This window comes from Pagrus major, chromosome 19 (assembly GCF_040436345.1).
Source record: "Pagrus major chromosome 19, Pma_NU_1.0".
In the NCBI taxonomy this organism is placed as follows: Eukaryota; Metazoa; Chordata; class Actinopteri; order Spariformes; family Sparidae; genus Pagrus; species Pagrus major.
Genome location: NC_133233.1, coordinates 19,743,812 through 19,758,769, shown reverse-complemented (window position 1 = coordinate 19,758,769; position 14,958 = coordinate 19,743,812). Strand labels below are relative to the sequence as shown.

At 41.8% G+C, this 14,958-nt stretch overlaps 1 protein-coding gene across 1 annotated transcript in view; it reads right to left on the bottom strand.

Moving 5' to 3' along the window:
- The window catches only part of esyt2b (extended synaptotagmin-like protein 2b), a 31,124-nt gene that overhangs the window by 6,505 nt on the left and 9,661 nt on the right, over positions 1-14,958 (bottom strand). The window contains exons 6-15 of the mRNA XM_073488561.1: positions 14,408-14,497; positions 11,439-11,494; positions 7,560-7,680; positions 5,894-6,070; positions 5,666-5,748; positions 5,236-5,284; positions 4,576-4,665; positions 4,357-4,452; positions 2,373-2,435; positions 410-484 (exon numbers count right to left, since the gene is read on the bottom strand). Of these exons, the coding sequence (XP_073344662.1) occupies positions 410-484; positions 2,373-2,435; positions 4,357-4,452; positions 4,576-4,665; positions 5,236-5,284; positions 5,666-5,748; positions 5,894-6,070; positions 7,560-7,680; positions 11,439-11,494; positions 14,408-14,497 (900 nt within the window). The remainder of the gene's footprint in view (positions 1-409; positions 485-2,372; positions 2,436-4,356; positions 4,453-4,575; positions 4,666-5,235; positions 5,285-5,665; positions 5,749-5,893; positions 6,071-7,559; positions 7,681-11,438; positions 11,495-14,407; positions 14,498-14,958) is intronic.

Here is a 14,958-nt window from a genome sequence, read left to right as displayed (position 1 = left end):
CTACTCAAGTTGTTCCTCCTCCTGAATAATTTCCCTTTTGAACTCTGTGAGAAACAGCTTGTCAAACACACTTAATGTCAGCGAGGCAGCTCTTTAGCCGACACTTAATGATGTGTCGGAGGTTGTAATACCATTTCAGCAATTGTCAATACATCTCTCTTGTAATTCCACAGTCTGAATGAAATATTCTGTCATAAAAAATCCAGGGACAGGCAGTTAAAGAATAAAATGTGCTGGTTGTTAGACTGAAATATGTCTTTGTGCAGAAGAATGTGAGATATGTATTCTGGTAAAAACATAACTGCTGTATTCAATCTTTGGCTGTCCAGATGCCGATCTGAAATTGGATGATCACCTTTCATACAGAATGAAATCTGACAATCTAATAATACTAGTGGACACGACTCACCTTACTCTCAAGTGTTTTGTGTCCAACAGTCATTTGGACGTATGGACTTGGTTCACTGCTGCTCTTCTTTGCAGACTGTTAAAAAATGAGAGAGAGAGGTGTGTTAGCACATTCTTCTCACTGTGACACACAATGCAGAAATGTCAGTAACGGACGACATAATTACACCCAAACTCAAACACCAGCTTCTTAAGACTCTGTTTCAGGCACACAATGGTGAAAGACTCCGCAGTTCAAAGGGGGAAGGAACATTACCATACGGTTTGACAAGCAGGGCTGCAGGCACGGAGGCTACCAAGGAGACTGCCGAGCTTTGTCTCCTCTGCTTTCTAAATTTAGCATGCTGGGTTTTGACAGCTAAGTATTATTCAGGACTCCTTACAGAATAATAATAGCCTACGTATCTACAAGGCAGGGGGAAAGTCTTAACTCACGCGTTAACCCGTGCTTTCTCTTGAGGAGGGTGGCTTAAACTTGATATCTTTTTCTCACCAGCTTTAGAATTAAGCTCCACATTGTAAGAGCAGGCTGATTAACACAATCTCACTCTTTGATATGCTAAAACATGAACTGAGACGGCACTGAAAACATAAAACTTAGACATTTATAACATTTCACATTAAATCTATTCTATGTTTGTACTTAATTTGACTAAAATGATCAGTCTGTTTCTATATATTGTTATTCTACAGCTGCCACTTCTGTCTACTTAGGATAAACAACACCTACTGCATTATCTTCCCTCCTTTATCACCTGTTAAAGCTTTTCTTTGTGCAGTTTTTCCTCATCTGATATCTCAACCTCATTGTGTTTGCACAAAAGTTCTCTAAAACTGTATTTTGATGTCAAGTGATACCGAAACATGAGGGCTGGATGTTATGATGTAACGTGTTATGGTGGTGTACTGATCACCATTAGTTTTCAATTTCAATTCACCCACCCCTTATACGAAAAGACCTAAAAGAAGAGCAAGTAAAAGTGGCCTTTTAGCCATGAGAACAACTTGACACAACAACCTGTATAGACACAATAAAGATATCATTTGACGAAGAAAAGAGATACAGAGGCTCAGTCTGTCCTCCCACTAACGGTTGGCCCAGCTAGGTGGCGGCTACCCTGCAGTGAGACTAACAGAGAGTGAACTATTGGGAGCAAACCTGAAGAATTTGTACTCATTTCCCTGACATGCCAAACGAAACTGACACACAATGCTGCAGTGAGTTTTACCATGGACGGAGGGAGTGCCTCTGCATGAGAGGCTTAAAACTTCCTGGAAAACTAAAACGGCAAGAAACTACTTCTGCTAACTGAAACAAAGCAGTAGTGTTTTGTGTAACCTAAAACTACACTTAGAGCTATGTTGTAATACAGTAAATCACCTGTCAGTGTTGCTGGTTTACAGACCTGATATTCAACTGTATTAACATAAGGTTTAACATCATAATGACACATTTAGTGGGTTAGAAATGCAGAAATGCTGGCCTGAAAATCAGGAATTCCTGCTCCATACATTCCAACACGAGATGGACATGATCAGCTTTTTGATTAGCTAACACAGGCTGAGCTGCTCTGCAGGTTCTCTGTTTAAAACCGTCAGTCAACAAGCACATGTAGGGACTGTTGGATAGGCAGGAGAATAATAATTTCTGCTTTAGTATGAATGCAACAAAAGTGGTTCAATCAACCGTACACACTGAGGACATCATTTGATGAGTGCAATGTTAGACTTTCGCATGCAGGATCACATCAGACAGAAAAGATAGAAAATCACGCGTCATTACAAACAACAAGAAAAAGGAGTGTACAGCAGACAATGCAATCATCCACCTTCATGCACATCACGACACTTCACTCTGCTCGTCTGATAATCATCACAATCACATGACGCTGGATGGTGCACTGGAGGGCGCAGACGAGACGCAGGGTGTGATCTGTACATGCAGTCCATTTTTCCCACGTTACCTTCAGGGCCTTAAAGACTGAGACTTGCTTCAACCCGTCATAGGTGAAATCTGACAGGTTGCTCTTTAAGCCACAAGGAGATTTGGGGGAGAAAACCACACCCACAGTTAGTAGGACGGGAGTGACTGGGCAGAAGTATGCTGAAATATGTACTGGCACATGAATGATATGGGTAATACATGATAAGCAGCAGGAGAGCTGATAGTGTTGGCTCTGCAGGGAGCTGAGAATAAAAACGCAGGTCAGAATAATGAGGCTATTTGCTTCTGGGAAGATTTGGAGGAGCTAGTGTGTGACTAACAGGCTACGGGCTTTCTGTATCTGTACTATCCAGTTAATTGGCTCACTAATACAGTTTGAGTTCTTTGTACTGTAGATATTTGACATTTCAGCCTTGAAGTAAGGGTTAGATTTAGCAGAATATGCATCTGACTAACAAGCGAGCATAGATGAGTCCTGTGTTTTGAAGTGTCTGCCTCATGTTAATGGTTATTGGGCTCTCGGGCAACTAATTTTCATCAGACTTCTCAATAAAACCGTGCAGCTAACACATGCTTTGAGACACAGGTTTTAAGAACTCCTCTTCAACCCACACCATCGCACACAGCTAATGCTAACGCTGTCAGGATGCAAAAGCGCTGCGGGACTCACACATATTGTTCTATACTCTGAGGTATCGCTCTCACAAAACACTAGACCAGACGCTCTCCTCTCGCTTAAGTTTCCGCAGCCTAAGCTGCCTGTGAAGACGCTCTTGGGTGGAGAGGAGAGAAAGTGAGGAGAAAAAGGTGGAGTTATGAGGACTGACATGGCTTAAAGGTGTCATTTTGTAACTGATGGTAAAAAAAACACATTTGGATGTTTTAACTTAAACTGAAGGATTTGAGTTAGTCACAGATTACAGGTAGGTTTGACCACATAAATGAAATCTTATTAGATTAATTCAAAGGGACGGGTCACCCAAAAAACACAAAAATACTTATTTTACCTCGATCTAGAATGTTTCGGTGTGAGTTGCCAAATTTTGGAGATATCGGCTGTCGTCACTGGAAGATAATGTAACTAGATGGCGCTCAACTCTTTCCAGAAATCATGATCCGGTTACTAAAGATAATCCAGAAGAAGAAGATAGTGCAGGAGTGCATCTACTCATGAACGAGAGGCTGGCTAACTGAGCTAACTGATGATGCTAACGTTACAGCTCAACTGAGGAGGACGTCATTAATGTTAATGACTTGCGGCGGTGTGACAAAGAGCATCTCGTCCACGAGTAGATGCACGTTCCCTTCTGTGTAGTGATTCAGTTGGTCAGTGTAGTTCAGTAGAAAGAAAATAGTCCCTACATGAAACTGCTCACAACGAGGTCTGTGGAATACCGTTATCTCCACAACTTGGCAGCTCACATTAAAAAAATCTAGATAACACTACAGGTGAGAGGAAAAATGTGTATTTTTGTCTTTGGGGTGAACTGTCCTTTAAAAAAAATGGACAAGGCTCCAGAGAAGTATACATTTAGGAGGTTCCAGTCTGACAACAGCTATTAAAAATCTTGATATAAGACAAAGTCCCTGACTTCAATCACCTCCTTAAAAACACATTGATCTGTTTGGAGCTGTGAGCTACAGCTATAAAACACAGTTGTTGTTTTCATGGTTTGGTTTGGAGTAGCTAAGATAATGAGGAAAAATGACCTGCCTTGGTTGTTAGGTTCACATGGAGGCCGCTCAAATCTCACAAAGCCTCAAACATAAGAGCAACAGGCAAGTGGAGCATTGCTACACACTGACCAATGATCCTTATTTAAACAAGTGTGCTGCACTGGTATTTCTTACTAAACTGGTTCAGAGTGTTGCTAAATGTGGTGTGTGTGTGTTTTGGGTGGAGAACAATGAGCCTGCATAAGACTAATGCTACATCTGAGCACAATCTAGAGCATCAGAACAAGAGCATTGCCGGTATCAAATCAAACATGGCAGTGTCTTACTGGCAGGTTCTTTGCTGAATCCAGATAGATCACAAGCAGTGCTGATGATAGCCCATCATTGGCCAGGCTTCTGTCTGCACGCACACTTCGCAGCACCTGAGAAAATGCAGTCACCGCAGAGAAAGAAAGTGGTGTGTATCAAAGCTCCATTATCAGCAGCAAATGTAGAAACATTGCCAGACAGTATTTGCTCTGTTCAGTGTTTTTTCAGTGTTGTACCTGGTCCAACTTCTGAGGAGTGGAGAGCAGAGATAGCCACTCCAGTTTTAAGTGGAGTTTCCCAGTAGGAGCTTCTTCCAAGTCAAACCACTGTGAGAGTGTTACAAAAGTCAATCATTTAGCCTGTGAAAGGACCAGTGTGTTGAACACCTGGCTGAAAATGATCTTAAAACCTGTACGAGCTGTGCTTAAACAGTAAATAAGAGATTTTTTTTACAGGAATAGTTAGACAATCTTTGGCAATTAGCTTTTTTTCTTGAGCATTTGATGAGAAGATCGTAGAGATTTATCTGCAGCCAGCAGCCGGTTAGCTTCTAAGCTAAGCACAGAAACAGAGGGAAAGAGCTAGCCTGGCCATTTTTCTGTAGAAATTTTCAGTGGTGCTACATCAGCTTTCTTGAGTCTTGTCGTCACTGTGAGGTTGCATTGTTCGGCTATATCCCCCGTTTCCAGTTTTTATGCCAGGCTAAGCTAACCGGCTGCTGCGTCAGCTCCAGTTAACAGACATGAGAGTAGTGTCTATCCGCTAATTTAACTCTCAGCAAGAAAGCAAGTGATCCTTTTCCTTAAGTGTCAAACTATTCCTTTAACACACGCAATAAACTCTTAACAAATCCTAATTACGTTAGCGCTGTAAATAGACCATAAAAATGTTTTTACCTCATCAACCTTCTGTTCTTTGTGCAGCTCGGTCATGTCGATCATCAGGCTGTGGATAATGACAAATGATAGCTCAAATTGGGACGGTGAACAGTAAGCAGAGAAATCACACCCATTAATCTGAGCAGAGGGGGTCCAGCTATCGATTCGTCTCTTTGTGTTGTCAGCGCTGGGTGTAGTGTAACAGCCTCGGGGCAAAATCAATTGGACTTGCCCTTGGGCTTGGAACTGTGGGATAACAGCTCTCCTTCTTGACTTTAACTGATGTCTATGAGCAAAGATACTTTCATCACAGCGTCCCCTCAGGTGTCAACACTGTGTTTAGGACATAATATGTAACGCCACACCAAACCCTTAGCTTGTCACATAGCTGAGGTGCAAAGAGACCCTGTGATCGGATTAGAGGAGGCAGGAAATAAAAGAAACTCGCCTTCCAAGGAAATCATCTTTGTCTGGATCCTCGTCAAACAGCTCAATTTCGAGGTGCTGGCCTGAGTGCTCGTACACCAATGCCTGATGGAGAAAAGAACGTATCGATCTTGAACTGCTTGTTCGAGCAGGCAGATTCAATCAATAAACAGATTACCTCATGCAGGTTGGAAGAATACACTTGTTTCCTTAAATTAGCACCCTTTCCTCCAAGAGACGTCCTTGTTACCTCGTAAACTTCATTCCATTTGGGATGGAGGCTCTCCTTCACCGTCTTGCTCTGGAACAGCTGGTTGCCGATCTGCAGGACGCCATACGGGTCAGACTTGCCCTTGATCAGCCCTCCGAGAAATTTATCTTTCCCCTCCAGGTCCTGGGCCTCCAAGAAGTGAATCCTCAGGATTCCCTGTGGAGACATGCAGAGCACAGTGTCAAGGGGAGCGACTCTGAAGTAGCAGTATCTGACACTTCGAGGCCACAGGGAGTCAGATTGATAAGATGTGACATCATCTGCTGGGTATCATGAGGCAATGCAAATAAAAACTGTGGCTTATTACTGAGGTGAGGCAGTGACGCCCTCAGCTCCAGGTCTGCCGTGTCTTCTCTAAACCGTTGGAACAGCCCCAGAGATCTGAGAGGAGCTGGAAATATCGATCGTAGACTTAAAAAACATCTATTCAGTCTGACTTGTATATAGTGTTTTACAATTCTTTGTTTTTAGCATATATACTTGTTTTGTTATCATATTTTTTTTCAGTTTTATCAACATTTTACTTTTGGTCATTATTATTTATTTAATTCCTTTTTATCTTTTTTTTTTATCTCTTCCAGTTTTATTTTCATTGGGTTTTTTATTGCTTGTGTTTTCTTTTTTATTTACCTTTTACTATTTTAATAATCATCTTTTATTGCTGTCTTTTGCAAATAACTTTTTCTTGGTGTGCATTAGTCTCTAAATCCTTTTTTGTTTTTCTGACATTCTCCGAGCTAAAATGAAACAGACAACCTGAGTGTTGCGTCAATATCTGTTTGCATGCATTCTTGAAATTCAGCATTCTTTCACCTTTTCTTCCCCTAAACTTTCACTAGGTGTGGTTGTTTATATATGCAGTCCATTCCATTATGGCTGCATTTAACAATTATTTTCATTGCATTGCTCAACTATGCAATTGAATGTTTTGTCCATGTTAGTTGTTAAGTCCAATGCCAAGATTAGTTACAGTAAGTGGTGTAAAAAGCTGCCTATCACAAGGCGACATTTTTAAATTGTTTGTTTTGTGCGAACAACAGTCTCAACAGACTCAAAGGTCATGCAATTTTAAACAATTTTAATCATTTCTGAAGCGATATAAAACAGAGGAAAGCAGCAACTCTCATGTTTGAAAATCTGACATTGTTGCTTGATAACTGACTTAAATGATTAACTTAAATTGTTATTGAGAAACTTTCCATCCACTGATGATTTGATCAGCCGATGTAAAGTCACATTCACTAGAAAAGACTGCAGATGTGTTCAATAATCACAGCCTCAAATATCTTAAACATCACAAAATAGTACCTCATCAGGAGGGGCGCTGCTTGCACTAATACACTGAAGTGTTTGTCTTGTTGCCATGGATACAGGGACTAGTGTCAAAGCCTTGACATGATTTTTGCTGCTTTTGTTTCATTTTGTGTTAATGCTGTGAGCTCCCTACAAAACCCCGACATCTCATTTCTTTTATGGGGTTGTATAAAACACGCAACAATCCCATGAGAGTTTCACTATCGAGGACTTTTGGCTTCTAAGCATGAATTCCCTCATGAATCAGTCTGCGTATGTACTAACCCGAGCAGTTAGAAGAGGCATGATCCACCGCCTCATCTTTAGGAGCATCTCCACCCTGTATTATTACCTTTGGCATGGGGAAGCGCAGCTTGGCCAGTTCCACATCCCCGACCAGTGGGATGGTGATACGATTGGGTAAAACCAGATATTTGTAGATGATATCTTGAATCAGACTGTCAGAGAAGCCACTGTGAGGACAGGAGGGGGGTTGTGAGAAGGGAGGAGAGGGAGAAAAACAGAATGAAGCAATGAATTATTTAGGTACGGGTGCCCTTGGGTTATAAATATTCTCCTTTAATCTCAGCTTAGTGCGGTACATTTCTGCTTTACGTGTGAGAAGATAGTAGGAAAATTGGAGTCAGTTCAAGCATGTTGGCGCAGCTAGCCAACAAACCTCTGAATGTCTAGCTGATCCACTAATGATTCATAACAACAATGGCAGCGAGGGTGGAGAATGGCGTTACCTCCAGGCTTGCCTTTAATTTATTTAGCCGCTGTGGCGCAGCTGGAAAATTGCAATCATGGCTAGAAGAAATGGAATTCACAATAAAAATTCATCATCCGGTGTTATTGCAGCGCCTGTCCCTCAAGAGAAACAGATTTGATTACAGCACAGCTGTCGATATATCACGATGTGGCTATCCTAATCAGAGTGTTCATAAGCAGATACCAACTGGAAGTTATCCTGAAATTGTCTCTGGAGGAATCCGACAAAATGGGCCTTGGGAAACACTTAAGTGCTGCCATGAGATACAACAACATCGTCTGTTGACAAGTAGTCTAGTAAATGGGACGTTTACTAATACACAGGCCCTGATGCACCTGTCCCATGTGCTTTCTTACTGTCCACCAGTGTAGCAACTAACAGTAGCGAGGTGACAGCCTGTTCATAATTGGTGTTATAAATTAGGGGAATACCCGTCCGAGATGTCTCATTAAATTAGGCCCAGAATGTTCCAGAGTTGCTGCCAAAGCCAAAAACATCCCCTTACACTCATTAGCCCTCCTGTGCTGCAAAGTCAAAACGCAGTACCTTCATATTTGTTCACAGGTGAGAGAAAACCTGTTTGACATCTGCTTTACCACATGAAATTATAATAAGCCATAGGATTAGGAAAAAAAATGGAAACTGGCGATGTTGTTAAGCTACCTCTTAGTCACATTTAAATGTTTATAATTAAATATTAATTCCTCTGACGAGCTCATTAGTTGAAAAGAGCCTTAAAGCTGAAGTAGGACATGTTTTGCTTATAGAGGCTGTATTTTATGTCGTTCTTTAGATGTCAAGTGAAGTGAAGTAACTCATTTTTTTTTTCTGTAAAGGCATAAAATTAAATGTTTTATAGTTTATGTATAAGAGATACACTATAACACATTAATTGTATACACAGCCCGCTTAGAGTCTTTAAACTCCAAACCTCTTCATCTCAGCTTCCTCGTTTCTCTGGTTACTGAACTTTGCTTTTGTAATCCTTCTGGTCATAAAGGTAACTAACAAGCACTGTCCTACAATTACTTTAAATAAAAATACTTCTTTGCTGATCTGCTCTAACAAAAACTACAATGAAATAAAAACTTGATCATATTTGTTTCTGGAGTCGGAAGAAACTTTCATTTGATCATTCCTGAGCTTATCTAACAATGAAACGGCGGGCTGCAGCTCTTCTCCGTGAGCCGATTAGAGACATTATGACTCTCTGTAGGGGGACCGATCAGAGCTGCAGCTTTTTTCTCCAGCTCTCAGATCTGAGGGTGTTAAGGGATTCCTGCTGCATCAGCGCTTATTGCTGCATTTTTGTTGCTTCCCTAGCGCAAACACTGGAACACCCCCACGAACCTGCTTGTGTGTGTGCATGCACAGTAACAAAGGGGAGCTGTTTATTCAGTCATTCCAGGACAACAGTGCGGACTGCAGACACTCATACGCTGTAATATACAGAATGTACAGTGTGGTACAGTGTGTTTCACCCACTTTGAGCCACGGCAAAGACACATTTCCGTCAGCCTTTTACGGAACTATGTGTTTATGCCCGCCAGCATGTTTTTAGCTATGCTTGCGGCATTGCTCCAGGGTTGGTAATGTAGGTATGTCAGCTCACCGATTTGCTTCAGGCTGAAGTGTCCTAACAGCTAGCGGATGGATTGCCATGACATTTCGTATAGACATTTATGGTTCCAGTTTTTACTTTCACCGTAAAACATCTCAACATCTACTGAGATGGACCGGCACAAAAGTTTCTACAGATGTTTAAGGGTCTCAGAGGATGAATTCTAACGTCTTTGGTGACCCCTTGACTTTCCCTCAAGCACCAATAACAGGCTGACATTTCTGAGTGATTCTGAGTGAAATATCTCAAACACTGTCGGATGGATTGCCAAGAAATTCTAGTGCAGACATTCATGTTCCCCTCAGGATGAACTGTGAAAACATTGATGATCTCTTCACATTTAATCTACTGCCGCCATTAGGTCAAATTATTACTCACATAGCAATGAATTACGGCCCACAGGTGGTCCAGATCTGGTAGCCAGAACACGATTGCCCATGACTTTGCATTATTTCAGCCAACTGAATGACTATAGCTGGTGGCTGGTCCTAATCTGGCCCAAAACCCAGCCCTATGTTAAAGGATAAATTCACCCTAAAATGAAAATTCAGTCATTATCTGCTAGATGTTTAAAGATGTTATTTACACCCTTGACACGCAGTCGTGCTTTTGCACCCACTGCAGACGGGGTGCCAACTAATTTCTTTAGCAGCTACAGTAAAGATTTTATTATATGCTATTTATTCGGTCTACAATGCCAGCAATAACGTTCTGATCAGCCTCAGCTGCACTTGTTTATTTTTATATCTGCTGAACATTAGTTTGTTGTCATCGTGAGCATGCTAGCATTAGCATTAACAGAGCCTTTAGTGTGGCTGTAGGACCCTGAGTCTACACCCACTCAACAGCAATGACACACCAGAACATGTAAACAAGTCGTTTGTTATATAACAATAATAATAACAGGGTTTAGGAGCGACACACTGGGCGAGCCTTCAAGTCAGCAGCTGATGCTGTCTGTCTGTCTGCTGCTGCATTCAAGGAGCTCTCCCACTGCAGCTACCATTTCACCATCTGGGCCTCCACTTCACCAGCTAACCCCTCTGTTTCTGCACGTGCAACAACCAACACACATACACAGGGACATGTGCGCACGAACACACATACATTGCATTGCACAAGCCACATGGATCCATTTCACCCCCACAGAGGACTGGCCGCTGAGCTCTGCCTGTGATAACATGTCTCCCCACATTGGCAGGGTGTGCAACAAGCAGCTGTAAGCCCAGAAAATCACATGCAGCATTCATGCATGTTCCACTCAAGACAGCAGCGAGCAATTCTGTCGGGCTGTTAGCAACTCTTAATCGACTCTCATTTACTCTCTGCTTAGCCCACACTCAGTCTGAGGGTAGAAGACACTTAATATAAGTGAGACAAAACCAGCAAGAACTGGGAAACAGGCTATTAAAAGAATACTTCCTAATCTGGCCCGTTTAAGTCCAGTTAGATCTTCAAACTATTATCTTGATCTTGGTGTTCACGGTGATGTGTGCATGTAAATGTACTGCATGTCACACAAATTAAAGAAGTACATTATATCTGATCTTTTGCTTGAAAAAAAAAAAGCTTGCCTACATCAGCTCAGTCTGGTGAAGCTCTTAATCACAACAGCAACGAGGACAAGGACACTGCAGGCATTCAGAACTCCAAAACAAACCTCTCGCCAAAAAAACTTTTAGCGCATTTGGTAGAATTTATCTTGCGACCCTTATGGTCCAGTGAAAGAACCAGGTATTTATTTTCAGATAAAGCATCAAGGTGCACAATAAATTATTTGAAAAGATTACTTTCAGGCACCAACAACAGACATTTCGAGCAAGTCTGAGCTGACTTACTTAAGTCCGGGAATGTCGAGTATATTTGTGAGGCCGGTCCAGTTTATGTCCAGAAGCTAAGAGAAGGAGAAATGGGAGACGGAGAACACAGCAGTTGGTCAGGCTGCAAGAGTAAGAAAGTGTGAATTACATCGATCCAAACACTTAACTTTATTGTGTCCTGCCCTCTGTGCTACATTTACCACATCGCTTCTTACTTTCTGGCCAACAAACCCCGCCGATTAATAACAGCAGAGACAATAACTCCTATACCAGTTGCAGAAAAATAATATGCATCAATAGTCCTTTGAAAAAGTTGTTTTGGTCCACGTTGAAAACAAACCTTTGCTGTGTTGATTATTTTGAAGAATGTGACTTATCTCACCACAACCCAGTTTGGGAAAGGAATAAAAATAAAACATAATAACAACAACCGTTTTACATCTAAATCTGCTCTATCTTCAAATTGTTTACGTGGATGCTGTGCGCATGATTAGCAACAGTTTGTATGGAATGAATACAAAAACAAAAACACCTGCTTACTGAAATATTTATGAAACCAGCAGCAGCCCTCTGGGGTCTCATTTGTTTTCATTGTATAATAGTCCCCCTAATTGTCCACTAATAGGGTCAGGGACATGTAGTTTTCCAATGTTTTCCAAGTATCCTAGAGTCATAAACTTACATTATGTGGGTAAAACTGGCAGCAGGTTTTCAAGTGTTCAGAAGGGAAGACAGTACAGAGAAAGTGCAGGCAGATCCTTCCTCTCTTTGATCTGTTTCAGCCTTCAAGCTAAGGTGGCAGCGTTTTCTTAACGAGTCTCTCCCACCCTATTACCCCGTCCGAGCTGCTTACACTGCAGCAGATGCGCTGAGCGTTGCAGGGGGGGAGAGGAGTGGTGCAGGGCTCTGAGTGCTATGGTGGGGGATGTCTGAGTGTTGTGGGAACGTGATGAAGAGGGACACCGCTGCCTGCAAATCACTTCTATGGAGCGCTCAAAGAGTTGTGATATATTTGGGGAACAGGCTGTGCAAAAAAAACAGCAATATCTTCCAACTATGAAGCTAGTGGTCTGCACCAAGGCAAGAATAATTGGTCATGAAGTCAATGGGAAAATTGATTGTAGTTATAATTAATTTGCAGGTTTAGATTTCTTAATTTGGAGGATTTGCTCCTTTTCTCTGTTTGATATCAACATTAATGTAATACCCTTGGGTTTTGGACCGTTGGTTAGACAAAATGAGTAATTATAAAGAAATGTTTTGACATTTGGAGAATTACACTTGCTTGTTTTCTTGCTGAGAGTTAGCTGAGAAGATTGATACCACAGCCAGGAGACGGTTAGCTTACTTTAGCATAAAGACTGTAAACAGGGGGAAACAGCTCACTAATTAACAGTAAGTGTGTTGTTTATAAATTTCACAGAAAATGCAAAGTGACAAAAACAACTATATGGAAGACTAATCTTTTAATCTTTGGACAGAGCGAGGCAAGCTGCCACCCCCCACCCCCCTGTTTCCAGTCTTTATGCTAACCTACGCTAACCATCTCCTGGCTGGATCTTCATATTTAGTGTTCAGACATGACGGTGATATCAAACTTTACATCTAACATCTAAGGATCATATCTTCACAATATAACCAGTGGAGCGGACAAAGCATTATTAAAAGTTTAGACCGAGCATTATTAAAAGTTTAGACCGAGCAATGAAATCACTTTAGAGCTCTCACAGTAGAACGAGTTGCATCTTTTTTATTTACACAGTTACATTAGCGCGATCACTCAGACGCACTGTGGCCAAGACCTCTTATGGTCTGGAAATGTTTCCATTTCATTTGGCAGTCAGGATCAGGCCTTGTACGGCACACTGAAAGAAGGTCGATGAGTTATTTGGATTCCAGGGATATTTTTTTGTTGCTGTTTTAGAAGATTGCTGATGCAATTTAATTCCTCTCTCCTTCACTGTACCAATGTAATGCTCCTCATCTAAAAGTAGGCAGTAGGTTGAGCTGAATAAGTGTGTGTGTGTGTACATGTGAGACTGCACCATGATATACTGACGAAAGCTGCTGCTGCTGCCTTCTCCCTTCAGCCTCCTACAGTAATATCTCCACCTTGAGCTTTAGCTGAGTGCTGAGGGGTAGAGAGAGAAATCTGCCAAAGTAGGGCTGGCTGGATCTGCAGCTATTTAAAGCTCTGCTATAGTTCCACTGGGTCCTCCCATTCGGTATAAATCGGTCAAACATCTTTAAGCAGTGCAGCAGCGGCTCTGCACGGGGGCTGGACAGGAAGATTGATGGAATGTGGATCGGAATATGCAAACAAGTTGTGATGTGACATTCAAATCATGTACAGTGACGTGGTGTGTTCAAGCTGCAAGAGAATAGGGAACGTCGACAGCAGAGCCAGAGAGAAGGGGGGCGGAAACAAAGGGAAATTAAATTGAAAGTAAGGGCTGTAGAATGAAGATGAATGAAGAAACATATTGCACTTTGATTCAGCTGTGATTTGACTCAAATCAACATTTAATGTTTCATTATTTCTGCCTGAAAGACGCAAAGCAAGAAAAACAAGGAGCAATTTGTTCCATGAGACGCAATATTATACAATTTAGAGAGAATATAACTAACAGGGAACTAAAGGTTTATTCAGGACACTATATTCACAGAAATGGGGCCGACCTTGGCAAAGCATTTGAATACAGAGAGGAGAGAGAAAGCAGACAGTGTGAGGTCTAATTTTTGCCAAATGTCATCTAAAATAACAGCATAACACTGAATGTGTTCCTCTGCTGCATCATCTCAAGTGCTGGGAAAGATTTAGGAGATAAATAGTTTTGTATTTCAACACACAAATCCCAGTTTAATAGCCTCCACTCTCATCATGTTGCATTCATTCAGACTGCGGCATCATTATGACTTCCACCGCCGTTCCATTAAAAAGCTTTAATCCAATTAACTGGTGTCATATCATCAGCGTCCGGACTCACCGGCTTCTTGAGGAAGAACACAGATAGTGCTCCGACGAGGGGCATGTCACCCAGCAACGGCTCCATCACCACTCTCAACACACCGTGCATCTATGGAAACACAAGAGGAACACATTGACACGTACATACATGGGACGTTACGCCTCGCTGGCCCTTGACATTCCTCAGCAGTAGCACATGACAGGTCGGAAACTCGATCACAGCCTGATTTTACACCAGCCCAGTGTCATCCTCCACCTTCTCAGTGACATATTATGACAATTACAGGGATTATTGTGTTGGAAGTGCTTTGTGTCATGAGGACGGCACGCAGCTGCTTTAATCCACACCAGGGAGCAAAGGGTGTTTAGAGCACCAATATATTTGTTTTGAGGCTATGTTTGTGTTTTCAGGGATGAACAGTGAGACCATCTTGTCCAACCAATACCAAAAACAGTCTCAAGATCAATACTAATACAGCTGTGTTGTGTTTGCAAGTAAATGCCATCACATTCATTTGGAGGCTTCACAGCATTTCTGTGGCCAAGGAAAGGTCAATCCCAGACATTATT